This window comes from Acartia tonsa, chromosome 15 (assembly GCF_053477335.1).
Source record: "Acartia tonsa isolate MP-2025a chromosome 15, ASM5347733v1, whole genome shotgun sequence".
NCBI classification, from domain to species: domain Eukaryota; kingdom Metazoa; phylum Arthropoda; class Copepoda; order Calanoida; family Acartiidae; genus Acartia; species Acartia tonsa.
This window is the reverse complement of record NC_137274.1, coordinates 22218491-22243052: the sequence shown is the minus strand read 5'-3', so window position 1 is coordinate 22243052 and position 24562 is coordinate 22218491. Positions and strand designations below refer to the sequence as shown.

The 24562-nt window shown below is 34.8% G+C and overlaps 2 protein-coding genes across 8 annotated transcripts in view; both read left to right on the top strand.

The window, feature by feature from the left end:
- LOC145306845 (paramyosin-like) overlaps positions 1–5738 on the top strand; it is a 46918-nt gene extending 41180 nt beyond the window's left edge. For all 7 annotated transcript variants that reach the window (XM_080149165.1, XM_080149161.1, XM_080149164.1 and 4 more), the window contains 6 exons: positions 747–851; positions 1925–2031; positions 2233–2323; positions 3079–3137; positions 3594–3665; positions 5594–5738. In XM_080149165.1, the coding sequence (XP_080005291.1) occupies positions 747–851; positions 1925–2031; positions 2233–2323; positions 3079–3137; positions 3594–3665; positions 5594–5681 (522 nt within the window). In that variant the 3' untranslated portion in view covers positions 5682–5738. The remainder of the gene's footprint in view (positions 1–746; positions 852–1924; positions 2032–2232; positions 2324–3078; positions 3138–3593; positions 3666–5593) is intronic.
- A 607-nt stretch (positions 5739–6345) lies between these two features.
- LOC145307001 (paramyosin-like) lies at positions 6346–23399 on the top strand. Its single transcript, XM_080149341.1, has 16 exons — positions 6346–6360; positions 6522–6652; positions 7346–7419; positions 8175–8243; positions 9668–9819; positions 10472–10596; positions 13594–13744; positions 14843–14958; positions 16561–16671; positions 17132–17195; positions 17684–17751; positions 18488–18559; positions 19875–19935; positions 20899–20958; positions 21607–21704; positions 22309–23399. Exons 1-16 carry the CDS (start codon positions 6346–6348, stop codon positions 22367–22369), a joined length of 1428 nt encoding a protein of 475 aa, XP_080005467.1. The 3' UTR covers positions 22370–23399.
- Positions 23400–24562: the final 1163 nt, after the last annotated feature.

The window sequence follows — 24562 nt, the reverse complement described above, 5'->3', positions numbered from 1 at the left end:
CTATCAATCTACAAGCCTATCAATCAACTAATCTTTTATTCAATCTATTAATTAATCCATTAATCAATCAATTAATATATCGATCTTTCTATCTATTAATCATAATTAGGAACAGTTTGACTTAATGAGCGCATTTGACTTAACGCTAACACACAACTTTATGGAAAAAAACCTTTAAATACTATCTATCTATTTATACCAGGATGCCCTGAACAACCTGGAGGCTAAGCTGAAGGCTGCTGAGAACCAGAAGATGAAACTATCTATCTATCAATCTATCTATCTATCCATCTATCTATCTATCTATATATCTATCTATCTATAACAGGATGCTCTGAACAACCTGGAGGCTAAGCTGAAGGCTGCTGAGAACCAGAAGATCAAACTATCTATCTATCTTTCTATCTATCTATCTATCTATCTATCTATCTATCTATCTATCTATCTATCTATATATCTATCTATAACAGGATGCCCTGAACAACCTGGAGGCTAAGCTGAAGGCTGCTGAGAACCAGAAAATCAAACTATCTATCTATCTTTCTATCTTTCTATATATCTATCTATCTATCTATGTATCTATCTATCTATACCAGGATGCCCTGAACAACCTGGAGGCTAAGCTGAAGGCTGCTGAGAACCAAAAGATAAAACTATCTATCTATCTTTCTATCTATCAATCTATCAATCTATCTATCTATCTATCCATCAATCTATCTTTCTATGTATCTATCTATCTATACCAGGATGCCCTTAACAACCTGGAGGCTAAGCTGAAGGCTGCTGAGAACCAGAAGATGAAGCTGGGTCAGGAGAACGGAGTCCTTGTCAAGGAGGTCGAGCATTGCCAGGTAGAGGAGGGTTTCAAATTAATAGGATAATTCTATCCAGAGAGGGAGGTGATATTGGGCTGTTTATTACACTAGTCCCCAAAGTTTTATAGTAACGTTTTACTTATTTGTTCAATTTTGATTGGTTGGTTCAATAAGTCAAATGTCCAATCGTTTCAACCAATGATTGTAATCTAAAGAAGGGGCGATTGGGCTGCTTTTTACACAAGTCCCCAAAGTGTTGACAACGTTTTCTTATTCGTTGGCTTAACATCTTTTGGGATTTTTGTGGAATTTTGATTAAGTTAAATGTCCAAACGTTTCAATCACTAATTGTAACCTACAGAAGGGGCAATTTTGTGTATCATCATTGGGGATGTACATGAGCCATCACTGTACACAATACATGCAAGGATATAAGAATAGGACAATGGATGGATCTAACATTCATTTTATTGGCTGTCTTAGACTTTGGGTACTAGAACTAATGCAACTCTTCTTATTTTGTCTAATTTTTAAGATTTAGGGAACTAGCGCAAAGAATGCCGTTGATTTTTTTACAATTCTAGCAGACTAAACTCAATAAAATAATATAAACAATTTATAACAGACAACAACTTTCATATTGAACCAAATTATTTTGGTTTGCTCTAACAATTATCTTTTTCTCAAAAAATCTCATTTTATTGATAGAAACTCTACTGTTATATTTCTGTAACTATGAACCATTTTAAATTTTTTTGGGGGGGAAATTGATAATTTAGGACTCAAAAGCTGTTTATTACACTATTCCCCAAAGTTTGAAAACGTTTTTTTATCGTTGGCTTATCAACTTTGGGGACTTTTGTTGAATTTTGATTAAGTTAAATGTCCAAATATTTCAACCACTAATTGCAACCTACAGAAGGGTTAATTTTGTGTATTATCAATGGGGATGTTTATCAATTTATCGGCCATTATCTTATCCCTTTACATCCCACAGTTTATAAAAAAAACATGTTTTGTCATTTGTTGGCTTAATAGCTTTGGAATTAAAGGTAGTTTCATAAAAGAGACAGTGTTCAAACTTTTCAACCATTAAACAAAATGTTCAGATCGTGATCAAGGAGATTACTGAGAAGATGAGAATTGTTGAGAAGAGCAACATGGAGCTGGGAACTAAGCTCAAGGAGATGACCAACCTGTATGAGAGAGCTGATAGGTAATCTATCTAACTATATCTATCTGTCAATCTATCTATCTATCTATCTATCTATCTATCTATCTATCTATCTATCTATCTATCTATCTATCTATCTATCTATCTATCTATCTATCTATCTATCTATCTATCTATCTATCTATCTATCTATCTATCTATCTATCTATCTATCTATCTATCTATCTCTCTATCTATCTATAGAGACAACAAGGCCCGCGCCCAGGAAGTAGTGAAGATGGGTAATGATATGGACAGACTCAAGATGGCCAACGAATCGCTGACCATGACTAAGGTCAGTTGTAACTAATTGTCATAGGAATCTACACACAAAATTTCAGTCGTTAATCTTTAATAACAGCAGAGAAATTGTCTTTTTAACATATATTGCACGACTCGATAACATGAATAATATACATGCCCACTTGTTATAGTAATCCTCACGAAAAAAATTATATTTCTAATATGAATAGTAGCGGTTTTTGTTGGGGGTACTTTAACCTCAAGATGAGTTAAGAACTTGGATCTTACACCAAATATTCATGTTTTATAACAAAATGAACTCTGTAGCGGGCTAAAATAAAGATCTGCTCAATTCCCCTCCCCTCCTACTGGATTAAAGGCTCGAGCAATAAAAGCGAGGGAAAATTGCAACGATAATTTTTCTCCTGTTTTATCATCCACGTTGGTTTATTTAGTTGAGTGTCCCAGCGTTTCAACCTCATATTTTATAATCTACAGAAGGGTAATTGTATCATATCATCATTGGGAATGTACATCAATTTATCGACCATTGTCTTATCCCTTTAAATCACTGTCTCTCTTTAATAGCATCTGAGAGAATATTAAGTTAAGTGTTCAAACGTTTCAACCGCTAATTTTAATCTACAGAAGGAGTAATTTAAATGTCATAATTGGGGATGTACATCAATTTATCGGTTATTGTCTTATCTCTTTAGATCCATGGGTATCTTTAATAGCATCTGAGAAAATATTAATATTTAGTTGAGTGTCCCAACGTTTCAACCACTAATTATAATGATATTACAGGGTAAGCTTGAGGATGAGCTGAAGTCTTTGAAGATGGAATTTGATAGTCTTAAGAAGAGGTAACAAATTACACTGGTACCCAAAGTTTTATAACCACAATATCTTTGGGTACTTTTTAAAATTATTAATCGGTTGGATCAAAAACTTTTAAAGCTAAATTTTGAAACCAAAAACACGTCTGAATAGCTATTTATTGCATCGTATTATAAACAGTTTTCCGTGGATCTAAAAATGTACAATCATAAGATTACAACCAGTTTTGTCGGCCCCGAGTTGCCGAAGTCACGGGCTAACAAAACTGGCCCCTAGCATCTATGGCTTTGCCCCAAGAGGTAATTAAACAATAAAATTATGTACGTGCCTAAAATAGCCTGAAACCACCACAGGGCCAGTAGGTACATTCCCTGAAGAGTAGAATCCAATCGGTTCAGTAGTTACCGAGATCTTAAGGGACGGACAGACGGAAAAACAGACGGACGGACAAACATCAAGTTATTTATTATTATACTTTTCAGGTACGCCGAGATGGAGCGTGACAACAGGAAGCTTGCCCATGAGAGAGAAGAACTGGCTCGTGCCTACAAGGAAACTATTTATCAAATATAATATCTCCATAATACAAGGGTTTATACATCCAATAGACAAATAAGAGAAGAGCGATTCGTCATATTTTCACAGTAGCTTTTGAGAGGTTCTTTTAGGTTGATCGCCCCGCATGGTTAAAGGGCGAATATAGGTTCGATATGATATGAGCTTATATGAAAGGTGCCATTTCATACTTTTAGAATATCTATGCCAAATTTAAAAATTCAAAAAAAACCTTTAGTAGATTTTTCAATATTCTGTTTCAATTGAACATATGATAAATCAGATTGACGACAAACCGTTTATTTTAGCCCTTTACAAGACTTTTTTTTTTTACTATTTGGCTTAAGTTTGATTGACTATTACAATGGCATGCATCTTAAATGATAATTTAAATGTTTATTATTTTAGATTATATACTCTTTAATTCAATTTTTAAAAAGCGTAAAAATAATTTGCGTAAAAGTGCGCCAATAGTAATGACTAGGGTAAATAATACGTCTTAAAGTTTATTTTCTGTACAAAGATCATTGGTTAATTCTGGAAAATATAAATATCCTCAAGTACGCATTTTCAACACACACACACACAAACAAACCTTAAAAAAACAGGGATTTGAAATCATTCTTCCTCCAAGAAAATTTTATCGATTATTTTTTTTACTTTTTACATTATTTGATGTTTTTTTAAACTTTTAAATATTTTACTTTATATAATTTGTATGAAGGTAGAAGATGGGTATATTTACCCCTGATTAATTGGTTTCCACGTTATTACGACTATCCTTTAACAAAAGCTTTTTAATTCAACCTTGCCATGAAGCCTTGTGTGATGCTGGGGTGTTTGAGTTCTTAGGGAACCACACTAATTACATAATATTATCTTAAGTTTGACAGGTTTTAACCTATAAACAGACTTATACAATTATATATGTCAATATCTTTAAGTTATATTTAATCTATGGAATGGCACGGTTTTTTTGAGCCCATATCATATTCAACCTATATTCGCCCTTTAAGCAATTAGCCCCACACTGTTAGAGCCCCCCACAGGGACTAGATATAGCAGATAAGCTACTGTGGAAATACGACGAATCGCCCCTTAAGAGGTGTTGCCACTAAAGAGACTATACCCAAAAAATCTTTTAATACCTATATTTGCAACAGCTTTTATTACAAAGAAACTGCCAATTTTAAAAAAATTACAAACTTATGTTTTATAGGTAAAAAAGTAGTCAATGTTCTCTAAATGAGTTACAACTAACATAAAGCATGGAATTATACTCAAAAAAAGATAGAATAAACCATATGTAATGAAAATAGATAGAATTTATTAATACCTATATTTGCAACAACTTTATTATACAGAAACTGCCAATTTTGAATATTTACAAAACGTTTGTAATTGTAAGATAGGACTCTTATATTCTGAGAAAATACCTATTGGTCTTGGGATGATATTTGACCAGATACCGGATATCTAGCTGATTTATATTGCCGGATATCCGGCAAATTACATATATTTGATAACTGGTTTGTCTGGTCTATTAGCCCTGAGATTATTTTAAGTAGGGTTGGACCATAAACATATTTTACGGATATCTAGCTGATTTATATTACCGGATATCCGGCAAAATACACAGATTTGATAATTAGTTTGTCTGGTCTATTGATCCTGAGTTGGTTTTAAGTAGGGTTAGACAGTAAACATATTATGCCGGATATCTAGCTGTTTTCTATTGCCGGATATCCGGCAAATTAAACTAATACACATATTTGATAATAGATTTTATAATTGGTCTATTGGTCCTGGGATGGTTTTAAGTAGGGTTGGACTGGATACATATTTGACCAGATACCAGATATCTGGCTGATTTCTATTGCTATATATCCGGCAAATTACACATATTTGATAATTTGTCTGGTCAGGATGCCAACGATGGCAAGATGAAGCTGCAGGAGCGTGTTGCTGCCCTGGAGAAGGAACTTGCCAATCTTCGCAGGAAAAAACATTTGTAGCCGCTGGATTAGAACCAGTTCTCAGTCAAACTATCCGTATAATATCTGCAAAATGGATTACTCTTTTTCATACCAATGATTTTTTAATGTTCATTTTGTCTGAAAAAGGTGATCAGAAAAACTCCAAGTTTAAAAATTGTACTAAACTTTTATACTGCTTGTTCAAATTTCAAATTTGTGATCCAAAAATGTTGTTTTTCCCTGGATACCCCACTATTATATCCATGATTTTATAATATTCAATCTGTTTGATAAAGGTGGCCAGAACCGTTGCCAAGTTTAAACTTTGTACAAAAATCCAGGGATCTAAAGTTATAAGACAATGGCCGATAAATTGATGTACATCCCAAGTAATGGTACACTAAATTATCCCTTCTGTAGACTACAATTAGAGGATGAAATGTTTCAACACCCAACTTAATGAATCAACTAATCAAAATTGAATAATAGTTCCCAGAGTTGTTATGGCTACGAATAAGGAAATATTAATGACAGTCAATTGTCCCCCTCTTCCTGACTAAAATATTTGTACTGCCCGTACAGAGATGCTAAGAAGGATCTTTGTATTATCTTAACATTGAAGTTAGGCTCTTTGTATTGTTTTAATATTTTATTTAGGCTCTTTGTATTATTTTAAAAAATAGGGTTTAATCTTTGTACTAAAATGTTTTTACTGCCCGTACAGAGATGCTGAGAAGGCTCTTTGTTTTATCTTAACATTGAAGTTAGGCTCTTTGTATTATATCAATATAACAATTTGGCTCTTTGTATTATTTTAACAATGGAGTCAGTCTCTTTGTATAATTTTAATTAGGCTTTTTGTATTATTTTAAAAAATAGGGTTTAAACTTTGAACTAAAATGTTTGTACTGCCTGTACAGAGATGCTGAGAAGGGTCTGGGAGCCGCCAGGGAGGAGTTTGAGGCTCAGAAGAAGAAACTGCTGGTCGAGATTGATGTCCTTACTCGCAGGTAGAATATTTGTTATATGAATAGGTTATTTTTATTTTCATTTATCTCTCTATCCATCTCTCTGTCCGTCTTTCTTTCTTTCTTTCTTTCTTTCTCTCTGTCTCTCTGTCTCTTTCTGTCTCTCTGTCTCTCTCTGTCTTTCTGTCTCTCTGTCTCTGTCTCTCTGTCTCTCTCTCTGTCTCTATGTCTCTCTCTCTCTGTCTCTCTCTCTCTCTGTCTCTCTCTCTCTGTCTCTCTCTGTCTCTGTCTCTCTCTGTCTCTCTCCCTCTCTCTCTCTCTGTCTGTCTATATGTCTCTGTCTGTCTGTCTCTCTCTCTGTCTCTTTGTCTCTCTGTGTCTCTCTGTCTCTCTCTGTCTTTCTGTCTCTCTGTCTCTGTCTCTCTGTCTCTCTCTCTGTCTCTATGTCTCTCTCTCTCTCTCTCTGTCTCTCTCTCTCTCTGTCTCTCTCTCTCTGTCTCTCTCTGTCTCTCTCTCTCTCTGTCTCTCTCCCTCTCTCTCTCTCTGTCTGTCTATATGTCTCTGTCTGTCTGTCTCTCTCTCTTCCTCTCTGTCTCTCTTCCTCTCTCTCTCTCTCTCTCTCTCTCTCTCTCTCTGTCTCTCTGTCTCTGTCTCTCTCTCTGTCTGTCTCTCTGTCTGTCTCTCTATCTATCTATCTATCTATCTATCTATCTATAAATCTATCTATATATCTAGACTGGCTGAGACTGACTCTAGACTGAAGAATGAGGTTGAGGTTATTAAGAAGAAGATGGCCATCACTATCACAGGAAAGACAACATTCATTTGGGCTCTTTGTATTATAGAGTATTATTTATATAGGCTCTTTGTATAATAGAGTATTATTCATATAGGCTCTTTGTATTATAGAGTATTATTTATATAGGCTCTTTGTATAATAGAGTATTTTTCATATAGGCTCTTCTTGTTACAGTAAATAACCTATTCTTGGGGAGGGTGATTTATTATGACGTTGCATTAATTTGATTTTTAATGTTATATATCCCACTTGTAATTTATATTCTTTGCAACTAATATGAGTGGATGAAAAACTCATTTGTGGGGTGGGTTTTATAAACCCTCCCACCCCAACTCAAAAGAATGGGGTTAAACATTGTGAATATGTAATGTAGGGAACTTTAGGGACAAGACAATGGCTGATAAATTGATGTACATCAAATATTTATGTGTAGGTTACAATTAATGGTTGAAATGTTGGGACACTCAATTAAATGAACTCTTCCCATCAAAATTGTAAAAAAGCCCCCAAGGTTGTAATTGTTAAGCCAATGAATAAGAAAACATTATTATTATAAAACTTTGGGGACTAGTGTAATAAAAAGCCCATTGTCCTCCATTTCTCTAATTTGTAAAAATTGTATAAATATAGAATGGTCTCTAATGGATTTATTATCATAAAACTTTGGGGACTAGTGTAATAAACAGCCCATTGTCCCCTCTCTTTCTTGGAGTATTATGAGAAGTGTACACACTTTTCAACCAATGCAATGTTGTATTGCTGCAGAGCTGGAGATGTCACTGGACGCCTCCAACAAATCCAACTCCCAACTCCAGAACACCGCCAAGACCCAGGAACATTGTTCAATTTCATTCGAATCCGGTGGATAGGAACCGGTTCTCATCCATACGAAAAAACTATGTCTAGCATCGTATTATAAACAGATTTCTACTAATATATAAAAATATACAATCATAAGATTAAAACAAGTTTTTTAGCCCGCGCCTTTGGCATCTCGGGGCTAAAAAAACTGGTTTTAATCTTATAATTGTACATTTTATATCCGCGGAAAGCTGTTTATAATACGATGCGAGAAACAACTATTAACAGCGAAGCTTTTCTATCTATGCATGCAGGGTGATAAAGTCAGTAAAAATTTAGCTACGTGACGTCATAAAAATGAGGGATCATCCATCTCTGTTTTAGGGGTTTTCTTTCCCACTTGATTCTCCTCGCATCTCATTCATTTTTATGACGTCACTACTCGGCTGATTTTTGAGTGACTTTCTCGCCATACCTTTTCTATAATTAGGGTCGGTCCGTCCGATCATTAGGCCCCGGGCCTACCCCTTTCTTTCACCTATAATCAACCCCCCCCCCCCCACCTCCTATTGAGATTTGAACCCCCCCCCCCTACAAAATTTAAAACTTCTTGCATTTAATTGATTAATAAATAAACAAGGATGACAACATCCTTAAAAGCGAAGCACTGAAACGGTAGGACAAACGGACATTAACACTTGTATAGTGTCAGAACTGAATAATCAGAATATAAATGCATCAGTACAAACAATATTGTTAGTAAATTTGTTGCAAAACTTCATAAATAGATGATGCTGTTTAAGGACATACTCACATTTTTGGGACTTGTTTATAGAGATGCTTTGCTTATACCATTGTACCTTGTTGTATTAGGAATCAGTTTTCAAAAAATCAGAAGAATCGGATAATTTTAACATACAAAAATTTGTTGCCAAAAATGTTAAAAATCGAAATGTTTCAAATGTACGTACAGACATTCTGGTATTGATTATAGAGTTGCTACGCTTTCTAAATCGTACCTAACTACTAAAGGAATCACCATGCAAAATTTGAAATCGATAGAACAATTCTAACATGCCTAAATTAACGAAAAAAGCTATCGTTACGGACGTACGGACGGACCGACCCTAATTATAGAAAAGCTTCGCTTTTAAAAAACCTTAAGGGGAGCATACAATTTATCTCGATTGTCCCATCAACAGATCTTTAGTATAGATGTATATTCAGATAACTACCTGCCCCCTATTTCCAACGACCTTTTTCATATGCTAGCTATTTTTTTCTGCTATTTGGCCCTGTTAATATTCCCGACACCATAGGTTGATTTTCAAAGACCCAATTGAGAGTCGGCACAAGGTCATTGCGATATGGAAATACAGTTATTTAACTACTTATCCTGCTAGTGTCCTATCCCTTTTCAATATTTGAAATTGCAACACTGTATACCTGTCTACAGGCTGGTAAAATCATGGAGCTGACCGCTGCCTACGACGATGTGAACAAGAAGCTGGCCGGCAGCCTGCAACAGTATGACATCACCTTCAAGCAGCTGAGACAGATTGAGGCTGAGTTCAAGGGACTCCGCACATCCAACGAGCAGTCCGTCAAGGTTAGTTACATAACAGATTAATATCCGCTGGATTAGAACCAGTTTTCAGCCATACTATCCGCATAATATCCGCGGAAAGCTGTCTATAATACTGAGACAGATAGAGGCTGAGTTCAAGGTACTCCGCACTTCCAACGAGCAGTTCGTCAAGGTTAGTTGCATAACCGATTAATATCCGCTGGATTAGAACCAGTTTTCAGAGTATACTATCCTCATAATATCCGCGGAGAGCTGTCTATAATACTGAGACAGATAGAGGCTGAGTTTAAGGGACTCCGCACTTCCAACGAACAGTCCGTCAAGGTAAGTCCCAATCCGGATACATATCCGCTGGTTTAGAACCGGTTTTTAGCCATTCTATCCACATTCTATCCGCGGAAATCTGTCTATAATACGATGCTATAAATAAATATATAAAACATAGAGATCTTAAGGGATAAGACAATGGCGGATAAATTGATGTACATCCCCAGTGATAATACACTAAACAAACCCTTCCATAGATTAAAATTAGAGTTTTAACACTCAATTTAATCAACCAACCAATCAAATTTTACTAAAGTAAAAAGTAAAAATTATTGTTCCATGAACCAAATTATTTTCACATGTACTAAGATATTTATCTATCTATCTATCTATCTATCTATTGTAGGTGATCAAGGAGTACGAGTCTAAGCTGACCATCCTGACCACTCGTGTGAATGAGCTGACCAGCATCAACAACAACCTGTCCCAGGCCAAGGGCAAGCTGGAGAAGGAGCTTTCTGGAATTTCCAGGTATGTAATTTGGGTACTTTTGGGAATTTTGGATAATTTTGGGTACTTTCGGTTACTTTTAGGTACTTTGAGTATTTTTGGGTACTTTGGGGTACTTTGAGTACTTTTAGGTACTTTGAGTACTTTTAGGTACTTTGAGTACTTTTAGGTACTTTGAGTACTTTTAGGTACTTTGAGTACTTTTAGGTACTTTGAGTACTTTTAGGTACTTTGAGTACTTTTAGGTACTTTGAGTACTTTTAGGTACTTTGAGTACTTTTAGGTACTTTGAGTACTTTTAGGTACTTTGAGTATTTTTAGGTACTTTGAGTGCTTTTAGGTACTTTGAGTACTTTTGGGTACTTTGAGTAATTTTAGGTACTTTGAGTATTTTTAGGTAATTTGAGTTCTTTTAGGTACTTTGAGTACTTTTAGGTACTTTGAGTATTTTTAGGTACTTTGAGTACTTTTAGGTACTTTGAGTATTTTTAGGTACTTTGAGTACTTTAAGGTACTTTGAGACAATCTATTAATCAATCAATCAATATATCCATTAATTTATCTATTTGTCAATCAACTTATCTAAAAATCAATTTACCTCTCTTACAATCAATCTATCTATCAATCTACCAATATATCTATCTACCTATCAAGGTTCTTGTGGCGGCTGTTCAAGAAACTAAACTTACAGCTAAATCTAAACATCCTAAAGCCCCTGAATACACATTTATCAGACAGGACAGAGGTGTCAACAAAGGTGGTGGACTTGCTTTCCTTATTCATAAGGAAGTTTGTTTCACACTCGAGAAAACTCCTCAAAGCCTGGAACAGGATCCACACATTGAGTCAATGACCATCAGCATTCCAGGAGAAGACTCACCCCTGTTTATACGCAATGTGTATATACCACCACAGAGTAGTTGCAGCCAGGAATATATTCCATCACTAGATAATCTCTTCGACAATCTTGGTGAAAACTACTTTGTCTGTGGCGACCTAAATGCCCACAATGAACTATGGTTAACTGGATCAACACCTGATGCCAGAGGTAATGCCCTTGCCGACATCGTTACAGGGCAAGACTGTGGTTTTCTGAATGAAGACCTCCCTACCAGAGTAACCAGCACTTCATCAACATCACCAGACATATCCATCGCCTCTGCTAGCCTCTTAGCCACCTCCAAATGGCAGGTAGAAAACAGGCTAAGCTCAGACCATCTGCCTATCATTATCAGTATTACAGCTGAACTTAAAAAGTTTAATTCCCGCCCATCTACCTTCATGAACTTCTCAAAAGCTGACTGGCCAAAGTTCCAATCCTTCACTGAAAATATTTTTGCTAACGCCAAAGAAGTCACAAATGTCCACCAAGCTGAAAAACATTTTAGGAAAACCCTCCAAAAAGCCTCTAAAAGATTTATTCCTGCTGGCCACATCCCAAAAATCTTAAATGCTCTTCCTACTGAAGCTGTAAGACTGATAGAGAACAGAGACAACATCAAGAACACCGACCCTGCTGACAATAGAATACCTGATCTAAACAAAGAGATCAACAATGTCATCAACAATCATCGCAAAAACAAGTGGCAGGAACACCTTGCCAGCTGTCAGGCGGGTTCCAAGAAACTCTGGAAAACGATAAAAAGTTTAAATAACCATCCACAACAACCAGAGAACCAAGGCATTGCATTCAAGAACAACATCCTAAAGGCATTGGCAGGTAGCAGTTGGGGCAAGGAAAAAGAGGTAATTGTCAATACATACAAAGCTATTGGACAGTCCACCCTCAATTACTGCGCCCCCATCTGGACACCAACACTAAGCGACACAAATTGGAAACACCTACAAACTGCCCAAAATGCAGCACTCAGAGTCGCCACTGGTTGCCACAGAATGACGAACATAGACCATCTGCACTCTGAAACTAAGGTCATGCCTGTGCGGCCACATTGTGAAATGCTTAGTAAGCAATTTTTACTCGGCACACAAAGGGAAAATCATCCCAACAGAACCAACCTAAACAGACGTCCCCCTCCACGGCAGATGAAACAAACTCTCACATCTAAGTTTGGTAAAGAAATTAAGAAAATTTCTCGTCCTAATCTGCCAGAGAAGGAATACAAATCAAGGTTGAAACAAATCCACACCAAATCAGTACAAGAAGCTATCAAAAACCTTGATAACAATAAAGTACTGAAAACTAAACCTCCAGACATCAGCAAGACTGAGATGAAGCTGCCCAGGTCAACCAGATCAACACTAGCACAGCTGAGATCTGGTTATAGTGTCTATTTGAACAGTTACAAGGCCCGCATCGACAGAACTGTGACAGATAAATGCCCTAACTGTGACAGTTCCCACACCACCACTCATCTGTTTAACTGTCCAAATAAACCAACGAACCTCACAGTCAGAGACCTCTGGAAAAATCCTGTTGCTACGGCCAGATTCCTAGACCTGGCAACAGCTGATGATGAATCTACATGAGAAGGACACGGGCTAAATGAATGAATGAATCTACCTATCAATCAATCAATGTATTGATTCTTTATCAAACAGGCAGTACAATGACATCACCCGTGATCTGAAGATGTCTGATGACCATTTATCTATCAATCAATCTATCTATATATCTATCTATCTATCAATCAATCAATATATTGATTATTTATCTATCTATCTATCTATCAATCAATCAATATATTGACTATTTATCTATCTATCTATCAACAGGCAGTATGATGACATCACCCGCAAGCTTAAGATGACTTATGACCATTTATCAATCAATATATCTATCTATCTATCTACCAATCAATCAATATATTGATTATTTATCTATCTATCTATCAACAGGCAGTATGATGACATCACCCGCAAGCTGAAGATGACTTATGATCATTTATCAATCAATCTATCTATCTATTTATCTAAATAACAATCAATCCATCAATATATTGATTCTTTATTTATCAATCAATCAATATATTGATTATTTATCTATCTATCTATCAACAGGCAGTATGATGACATCACCCGTGAACTGAAGATGGCAGATGACCGCGCCAGCAAGGCCGGCAACGACGCCAAGCACTTTGAGTCTCTGCTGCGCGAAGAGCAGGCCAAGATTGTCAACCTGGTCAACGCCAAGAAGTCTCTGGAGAATGAGGTAAGAATTGATCTATCTATCTATCTATGTATCAATCAATTAATCTATCTATCTATGTATCAATCAATTAGTTAATATATCTATCTACTAGCGGCTACGCCCCTAGAGGCCTCTAGGGGCACTTGAGGAGGAGAGAGTCAAATTTAATAACCCAATTTATTATTTTAAATTTTTAAAGAAAAAGTAAAAAAAAAATTTGGGGGGGGGGCGAAAAAAAATTTGGGTTGGGGGTGTTTCACCCCCCAAAAAAATAGTTATAAACCTTCCCGGGATCTATGAGAAGCTACCCTGTTAAGGAGAACCCGATCGGTTCAGCGGTTAGCAAGATCCTTTGGTACAGACACACAGACAAACAGATACACAGATACACAGACACACAGACATCCTGTTACTTTAGTATAAGGATATATCTATCAATCTATCTGTCTATCTATGTAGCAAGACAATTCATCTATGTGTCTATCTATCTATCAATCAAGGTGAGAACCCTGAGTGTGAGAATTGAGGAGATTGAGTCTACAGCTATGGCCATCTATCAATCTATCAATCAATCAATTTATCTATCTATCTATGTATCTATTTATCTATCTATCTAAATAATTGTCTAATTGTCTGCCTGGAGATCCTCTCAATGGAATCATGGCTGTCTGATGCTTGAAGCAAAATCTAGCTTTTCTGTCTTTCACATAGCAAAATCTTGCAAAATCTAGCTTTTTTGTTCTTCACATAGCAAAATCTTGCAAAATCTAGCTTTTTTGTTCTTCACATAGCAAAATCTTGCAAAATCTAGCTTTTCTGTCCTTTACCTAGCAAAATCTATCAATCAATCAATCAATTGTTAGGTGAGAACCCTGAGCGTGAGAATTGAGGAGATTGAGTCAACAGTTGTAACCATCTATCTATTTATCTATCTATCTATCAATCAATCTATCTATCTATCTATCTATCAATCAATCTATCAATCAATCAATCAAGGTGAGAACCCTGAGCGTGAGAATTGAGGAGATTGAGTCTACAGCTGTGGCCATCTATCTATGTCTCAATCAATCTATCTACTTATCTATCTATCTATCTATCAATCAATCAATCAATGTTTAGGTGAGAACCCTGAGTGTGAGAATTGAGGAGATTGAGTCAACAGCTGTCGCAAGCAGCAAGAGAACTATCCAGAAGATGGAGATCAGAATCACAGAGCTGGAGACCATGATTGACAGGCAGATACAACTTATGTCTAATCATCCTATGAATCAATATTTCAAAAATCAAATGAATAGGATAATCCTTGAATTGATCCATTAAGTACCCCCTAAATTCTCCCTAACTTAAGTTACTCCTAGAGTTAAACCTTGAAGTGCCCCTAGGTTTTCCCTTACCAAAGTTGAACCCTAAAGTGCCCCATGAATCTGGGATCTAAAGGGGTAAGACAATGGCCTATAAATTGATGTACATCCCCAATGTTGATAAACAAAATTATCCTTTCTGTAGATTACAATCATTGGTTGAAACGTATGGACGCTTAACTTGATGAACAACTCCATCAAAATTTATTGAAAGTCCCCAACGAATAAGAAAACATTATTAATAAAACTTTGGGGACTAGTGTAATAAACAGCCCAATGTACTCTCCCTCCCTTAGATTCTCCCAAGCTAAAGTTGATCTTGAGAAGAGAAAGTTTTTAAGTCAACAAGGGTGAAAACATCCATAAAAGCGAAAAACGAACATAAACACTTGTAAAGTGTCAGAACTGATTAATCAGTATATAAAGGTATAACAATCGAAACAAAATTGAAAGTAAATTTGTAAACAAAAACTGCTTATTTACAAGATAATCAACATGTTTAAACATGAACGTACGGACATTCTGGTAATGCATATAGAGTTGCCATGCTTTCTAAATCCTACCTAACTACTGCAGGAATCACCATACAAAATTTGAAATCGATAGGACTATTGAAAAAGTATCCGTTTCAGACGGACGGACGTACGGACCGAACCTAATTATAGAAAAGCTTCGCTTTAAAAAATGAAAATTCGAGTCCCCAAACTAAAGTTGATCTTGCTTTGGTTGATAGTGTAAAGAGGTGGGTGTTGGTACCCTCCTCCAAAATAGTTATAAACCTTCCCGGGACCTATGAGAAGCTACCCCGTAAATGTGAACCATATTGGTTCAGCTGTTAGAGAGATCCTTCGGTACAGACAAACAGACACATAGACAAACACACATCCAGTTACTTTATTCTAAGGATTGATGTACATCCCCCAAAAGGATAAACAAAATTATCCTTTCTGTAGATTAGAATTAGTGGTTGAAAGGTATGGATACTACAGTTGGAACTAACCAATCAAAATCTAATAAAAGTACCCAAAGTTTTTAAGCCAAGTCCCCAAACTAAAGTTGATGCTGTCTGTATGTCTGTCTGTATTTCTGTCTGTATGTCTGTGTGTCTGTCTATGTGTCTGTCTGTATGTCTGTCTGTATGTCTGTCTGTGTGTCTGTATGTCTGTCTGTATGTCTGTCTGTGTGTGTGTCTGTCTGTATGTCTGTCTGTCTGTATGTCTGTATGTATGTATGTCTGTATGTCTGTATGTCTGTATGTCTGTATGTCTGTATGTCTGTATGTCTGTATGTCTGTATGTCTGTATGTCTGTATGTCTGTCTGTATGTCTGTCTGTATGTCTGTCTGTCTGTGTGTCTGTCTGTCTGTCTGTATGTCTGTCTGTCTGTCTGTATGTCTGTCTGTCTGTATGGCTGTATGTCAGCTTAAAAAAATGAAAAATCAAATCCCCAAACTAAAGTTGCACCTGTGGTTGCTAGTGAGAAGAAGACCCACTGCATGACCATGACAGAGCTGCACAAGAAAGAGAAGTCCATCAAGGAACTGCTCCTCCAGTCTGAGGAGGACAGGAAGAATATTCTTATCCTGCAGTAAGTTCTAGTTTTTGTATTTTTTTTGGGTACTTTGGGTACTTTTTTGTACTTTGGGTATTTTTTTGTACTTTGGGTACTTTTTTGAACGTTGGGTACTTTTTTGTACTTTGGGTACTTTTTTGTACTTTGGGTACTTTTTTGTACTTTGGGTACTTTTTTGTACTTTGGGTACTGTTTGTACTTTGGGTACTTTTTTGTACTTTGGGTACTTTTTTGTACTTTGGGTACTTTTTTTTGTATTTTTGTATCTATCAATCTATCATTACATCTGTAAATCAATATCTTTTAATACAAAATATATCAAATTATTTATTAATCTATCTATCTATCTATCAATCAATCTATCAACCAATTAATATTTCTATCTATCTATGTATCAACCAAACAATATTTCTATCTATCTATCTATGTATCTATCTATCTATCTATCTATCTATCTATCTATCTATGCACCTAGGGAGTCACTGGACAAGCTGAATGAGAAGATCAAGATGTACAAGCGCCAGCTGGAAGAGCAGGAACGGGAATTATAGTTTAATCCGATTAATATCCGCTGGATTAGAACCGGTTCTCACTCATACTATCCGCATAATATCCGCGGAAAGCTGTCTATAATACGATGCTGTAAATAGATATATAAAACTCAGGGATCTAAAGGGATAAGACAATGGCCGATAAATTGATGTACATCCCCAATGAATGAACCAATCCAAAATCACAAAAGTCCCTAAAGTTGTTAAGCCAACGAATTAGAAAACATTATTTTAAAACATTGGGGACTAGTGTAATAAACAGCCAATTTTGCCCCCATCTCTTTGGTTTGAAGCAGTTGTATAAATATAGAATGGTCTCTAATGGATTTATTATCATAAAACTTTGGGGACTAGTGTAATTCACACATCAAAGTCCCCTTCTTGGAGTATGATATTATTTTGAGTAATGTACAAACTTTTCGACCATTGAAAACCGCAAACCTTTGAAACTATAATGCCCCACTCTGCCACAGGAAGCCATCTCTAACTCCAACATCATGAGGGTCAAGAAGTTCCAGAGAGAGCTGGAGAGCGCTGAATCCAGGTAAAATAGTTTTTCCCGCCAACAAATATTTTTCCTGCCAAATTTTTATTACCGCCAAAAAAAATTTCCTGCCAAAATAGATTTCCCCGCCACGATTGATTTCCCGCCAAATTTGATTTCCCCACCAAAATAATTTAATAAAGTATGGGGGGAAACTCGCTCAAAAAATCATCATGTGATGTCATAAAAATGAGAGATTATCCATCTCTTTTTTAAGGGGCTTTCTTTCCCACTTCTCCTCTCATCTCCCTCATTTTTATGACGTCACATGCTGATTATTTGAGCGACTTTCTTCCCCATACAAAATAAATTTCACTCTAAAGTTTTTTACCGTCAAAATATTACATTTAAAATTAATTTGAAGATAATTAAAAATGCTCTATTTATTTCCAAAAAAAGACAAAAGTAAGGATGACAAACGGACATCTTGAGTTATAGGTTAAATGCTTATTAGTCATAAAAATAGTGAGGGCAAAAGAAATTTCACAGAATAAATAAAAAATCACGTTACCTTTCCATATTAGTTACTTATTTGTATTATAGACAGCTTTCCGCGGTTCTTAAAATGAGAAATTATAAAATTAAAACCAGTTTTGTTAGCCCCCAGATGCCGGAGGCTTAGGCTAACAAAACTGGTTTTAATTTTATGATTTTTATTTTAATATTCGTGAAAAATTGTCTGTAATACAATGTTATACATGATTTTTCAGTATGTCTATCTATCTATCTATTTCAGAGCCGAAGAGGCTGAGTCAACCCTGAACCAGTTCAGATCCAGAGAGCGTGTGTTTGCTTCTGCTTCTGCCAGGTGAGTTTACTGGTCTGCCATTGGTCATTTTCTATGTATACTGGCCTACACTTGATGAATTAGATTATTTACTTGCCTGCCATTAGTCATTTTATTTGTTTACTGGCCTTTAATTAGTCAAATAGATTGTATATTGTCCTGCTATTAGTCATTTAGATTGTACACGGCCGTAGGTACTTTTAAGAACAAAATCTATCTTTAAATCTACCTATTCATTATATCTATCTATCTTATCAATCCATTATCTACCTATCCTTCTATCTATCTATCTATCTATCTATCTATCTATCTATCTATCTATCTATCTATCTATCTATCTATCTATCTATCTATCTATCTATCTATCTATCTATCTATCTATCTATCTATCTATCTATCTATCTATCTATCTATCTATCTATCTATCTATCTATCTATCTATCTATCTATCTATCTATCTATCTATCTATCTATCTATCTATCTATCTATCTATCTATCTATCTATCTATCTATCTATCTATCTATCTATCTATCTATCTATCTATCTATCTATCTATCTATCTATCTATCTATCTATCTATCTATCTATCTATCTATCTATCTATCTATCTATCTATCTATCTATCTATCTATCTATCTATCTATCTATCTATCTATCTATCTATCTATCTATCTATCTATCTATCTATCTATCTATCTATCTATCTATCTATCTATCTATCTATCTATCTATCTATCTATCTATCTATCTATCTATCTATCTATCTATCTATCTATCTATCTATCTATCTATCTATCTATCTATCTATCTATCTATCTATCTATCTATCTATCTATCTATCTATCTATCTATCTATCCTTCTATCTAACTATCTATCTATCTATCTATCTATATATCTATCTATCTATCTATCTATTTATCTATCTATCTATCTATCTATCTATCTATCTATCTATCTATCTATCTATCTATCTATCCTTCTATCTATCTATCTATATATCTATCTATCTATCTATCTATCTATCTATCTATTTATCTATCTATCTATCTATCTATCTATCTATCTATCTATCTATCTATCTATCTATCTATCTATCTATCTATCTATCTATCTATCTACCTACCTATCTATCTATCTATCTATCTATCTATCTATCTATCTATCTATCTATCTATCTATCTATCTATCTATCTATCTATCTATCTATTTATCTATCTATCTATCTATCTATCTATCTATCTATCTATCTATCTATCTATCTATCTATCTATCTATCTATCTATCTATCTATCTATCTATCTATCTATCTATCTATCTATCTATCTATGTCTAGAAGTGAGAAGGTGCAGGACATCCAGGAGAGTGAAGTTGTAGTTAAAAAGACAATCAACAAGGTAACATCAAATTTTACTCAGGATTAATCCGATTTATATCCGCTGGATTAGAACCGGTTCTCAGTCATACTAGCCGCATAATGTCCGCGAAAAGCTGTCTATAATATGATGCTGTAAATAAATATATAAAACTCAGGGATCTAAAGGGATAAGACAATGGCCAATAAATTAATGAACATTCTCAATGTTGATACATTAAGTCCATGAAGTATTTTTAAAAGTAAATGTTACTTAAGCCTAAAAATCACACAGCAAAATCCATTTTAGCCTATATCCTATTTTATAAAGTAGTAAGTTTTTTTGTTTGTAGGGAAGGATCTCGCTAACCGCTGAACCGATATTGTTCTCCTTTACAGTGAAGCTTCTTATAGGTCCTGGGAAGGTTTCAAACTATTTTTGGGAAGGGTGTCTTCACCCCCCTCCCCCCAAAAAATATTTTTTTACTTTTTTGAAACTCAAATTTAAAATGGGATGAGGTCGACTTTCCCCTCTCCTACCTTAAGTGCCCCTAGAGGCTTCTAGGGGGCATAGCCGCTAGTTTTTTATAAAGAGTTTAATCTCTGCTTCTGTAGACACCTTACTCAACTTCCTAGCTCTCATACAAGTAATTTGACCCTAAAAAGAATGTATCAAAAACTCAAAATATTAGATTTTTTACTTTTTACTTAAGTAAAATTCACTTTAAATACACATTCCATGGATTTTTGACATTTTGAATTTTTTCTTTAATATTTAAAGAGAAAAAATAGGGTTACATTTTCATTATAGGTGGGTCAGGAGCAGTTTAAAGACGGGTCATTTTTCGTAACGTATACTGTAGTGTATGTATCTGAATTGAAGAAACTATCTATCTATCTATCTATCTATCTATTTATCTATCTATCTATCTATCTATCTTTCTATCTATCTATCTATCTATCTATCTATCTATCTATCTATCTATCTATCTATCTATCTATCTAGGTGAATATCAGTGGGGGTGGATATGGTGAACTCACTTCCTCTGTCTCCAGATCTGCACAGGTAAACATTCGAATCCGATTATTATCCGCTGGATAAGAACCGGTTCTTAGCAATACTATCCGCATAATGTCCGCGGAAAGCTGTCTGTAATACGATACGACAACAAAAACACATACAAGGAGAAATATATTTCCATTATGGCTTCGAAACCTATTAATATCCGCTGGATTAGAACCGGTTCTAAGCTTACTGTCCGCCTTATGTCCTCTAGGGGCACTTGAATAGAGGGAGCAGATTGTTTTTAGATTTAAAAAGAAAGTAAAAATAAATTGGGGGAGGGGAGCGCCCTAACACCTCCTTCCCTCATTTTTTATTCAAATAAAAAATATTTTTTTTTGTGGGGGGAGGCCTTTATTTAGGGGTGAGATTTGAGGTTAGCGAGACTTGTCAAAGAGACAAACAAACATCCTGTTACTTTATTATGAGGATTAATTCATCCATTTATCTAACATCTATCTATCTATATACCCAACTATCTATCTATCTATCCAGCTATCTATCTATCTCTCCAACTATCTATCTATCTACCCAACTATCTATCTATCTATCTACCCAACTATCTATCTATCTATCCAGCTATCTATCTATCCAACTATCTATCTATTTATCCAACTATCTATCTATCTATCCAACTATCTATCTACCTAGGAGGAGTCTAGCAGTGCCCTGCAGAGCAGCTACGCCAGAGCTGGCAGTGTTGCCTACAGCCGGGCAGGATCTGTAGCCCGTGCTGGTTCCACATTCAGGTATACCAAATTTTTGTAAACAAAATAATTACCCAGCTTCATTAAAAACATATGTGAAGGACCAAAAAGCTATGTTTTGTAAGATTTTGCTATGTGAAGGACAGAAAAGCTATATTTTGCAAGAATATGCTATGTGAAGGATAGAAAAGCTATATTTTGCAAGATTTTGAATGTGAAGGACAGAAAAGCTATATTTTGCAAGATTTTGCTATGTGAAGGATAGAAAAGCTATGTTTTTGCAAGATTTTGCTATGCGAAGGACAGAAAAGCTATGTTTTGCAAAATTTTGCTATATGTAGGACAGAAAAGCTATGTTTTGTAAGATTTTGCTATGTGAAGGACAGAAAAGCTATATTTTGCAAGATTTTGAAATGTGAAGGACGGAAAAGCTATGTTTTGCAAGATTTTGCTATGTGAAGGACGGAAAAGCTATATTTTGAAAGATTTGTTACCCTTGCTGGATCCACATTCAGCTTCATACCTGGGTGGTTGAGTTTAAAGGTTTTGGGGGCTAACAAAACTGGTTTAATCTAATAATTGTACATTTTTATATCCGCAGAAAGCTGTTTATAATACAATAACTATACCTGTATTTATGTTGCAGAGCCAGCAGTATGGCAAGAGCTGGTTCCATGTCCAGAGCTGGTTCTGTTCTCAGATACTAGACCTGTTCCATGTCCCAAGCTGGTAACCTACAACCAATAATCAGCTTAACTTAGACCAGTCATGTGACCAATCAGCTGATTTTAAGTGGTCGATCAGCTGATTTTACACCAATCAGCTGATTTTCAGTGGTCGATCAGCTGATTTTAAACCATTCAGCTGATTTGTTTTCGGATTTCATACCAGTGTTGTTGTGACTATTTATATAAATTTTATTTGAGTATATTTTGAGATTTGAAACTATATTCTAAAAATTTACACAAATTTATAATAAACCAGTTTATTTTAGTAAAAACTTATTCAAAATTACTTAAATAGCATTTTTAAAACTTAAAATTACTTAAATAAAATAATTTATATTTTTTTTCATTCAGAACTCAATAATTTAAAAAATACTAACTAAAACAAAATATGAAAACTTTTAGATTTTAATTTTTTAAAAATTTTTTTGTCGAGATTTCAAAATTCGGGCTGGGTTTTGAAATCTTTTCAATTATTTTAGATCAAAGTATTAGAAAATTTTAAGAAATTTTATTGTCAAAAGAATATGTACATAAAAAATATTTTACTAAACATATTTTTAGATTTTGAATAAAACTGTTTTTTTTTTCTTCTTAAAAATCTTGTAAAGACAATTTTCACATAAAAAAACTGTTTTAATCAAATTCTAACAATAAAAATAAGCTCTAAAAGCTGCCAGTTTATCATCTAAAAGACCTCTTTTTTTACAATTTTAAGAAAAAACTCTCAAAAAAATCATTTTTTTTGAGGATTTTGGAGAAAAAAAAATTCACAAAAAATCTTTTTTTTTGGATCCCAAATGAGCTCCTGGGCTGGGCGCTCATTTTTGGAACTGAACCAAATTTTTTTGAGAATTTTTGAAAATTAACTAAAAGAGGCGATTTTTTCTAGAAACCTTTATATACATCTGTAATGTAATTGTTATTTTTTTGTATTGGAGAAATGTTATTAAAAGAATAGGCAAAAAAGGACCTATTTTAAATAAACAATAAATATATTATTATATAAAAATAATTATTTAATTATTAACAGCAAAGATTTTTTATAATTAGGGTCGGTCCGTCCGTTACGGTTAGTTTTTTCGTTAATTTAGACATGTTAGAATTGTCCTATTAATTTCAAACTTTGCATGGTGATTCCTGTAGTAGTTAAATACGATTTAGGAAACGTAACAACTCTATAATCGTTACCAGAATGTCCGTACGTCCATTTTAAACATGTTGATTTAAAAAAAACAAATTTTAATGATTTAAAATTATCGGATTTGTCTCATTTTTAAAAGCGAAACTTTTCTATAATTATGGTCGGTAAGCCCGTACGTCCGTCCGTAATGGATAGATTTTTTCGTTAATTTAGGCATGTTAGAATTGTCCTATCGATTTCAAACTTTGCATGGTGATTCCTGTAGTAGTTAGATACTATTTAGAAAACGTAGCAACAGAGGCGTCCAAGCTTTTTCTTTTTTTTTGGGGGGGGGGAGTAATCCCCACTTTACCCCCCCCCTTGGACGTCTATGCGTAGCAACTTTGTAATCGTTACCAGAATGTCCGTACGTCCATTTTAAACATGTTGATTTAAAAAAACCAAATTTTAATGAATTATAATTATCCGATTTGTCTTATTTTTGAAATACTGATTCCTAGGACAATATTGTTAAATGTTATAAGCGAAGCATCACTATAAAGTCCTAAAAAAGTATGTCCTTTAATTATTACGTATTTGAGCAGTTTTATAACAAATTTACGTACAATTTTGTTTTGACTTTTATACTTTTATATTCTGATTATTCAGTTCTGACACTCTACAAGTGTTAATATTCGTTTATCCTATCGTTTTAGAGCTTCGCTTTTATGGATGTTGTCATCCTTGTTAATGAAGCTACTCACTAAATGTTTGCGTCTGTTTGTCTGTTGGTAATTTTAGGCGTTTTATTTTATTTCTCCCTCCTTCCCTTTTTCTTTGCCCCTTCACTAACCCTTTACAAAAACCAGCGAAATCTAAAAAAAGTATAAGTCATATTCATAGCACGAAGTATGAGGCAGGGGGGTGTATCCACCCCCTGGCTAAACTGAGGATTATGATAAAAACACTCCTCTAGGGGGCAGAATTCTGCGAGTGCTAATTATAGAGATCCAACACTCTTAAATCCCAAACAACAGTGGGTAAAAATATAT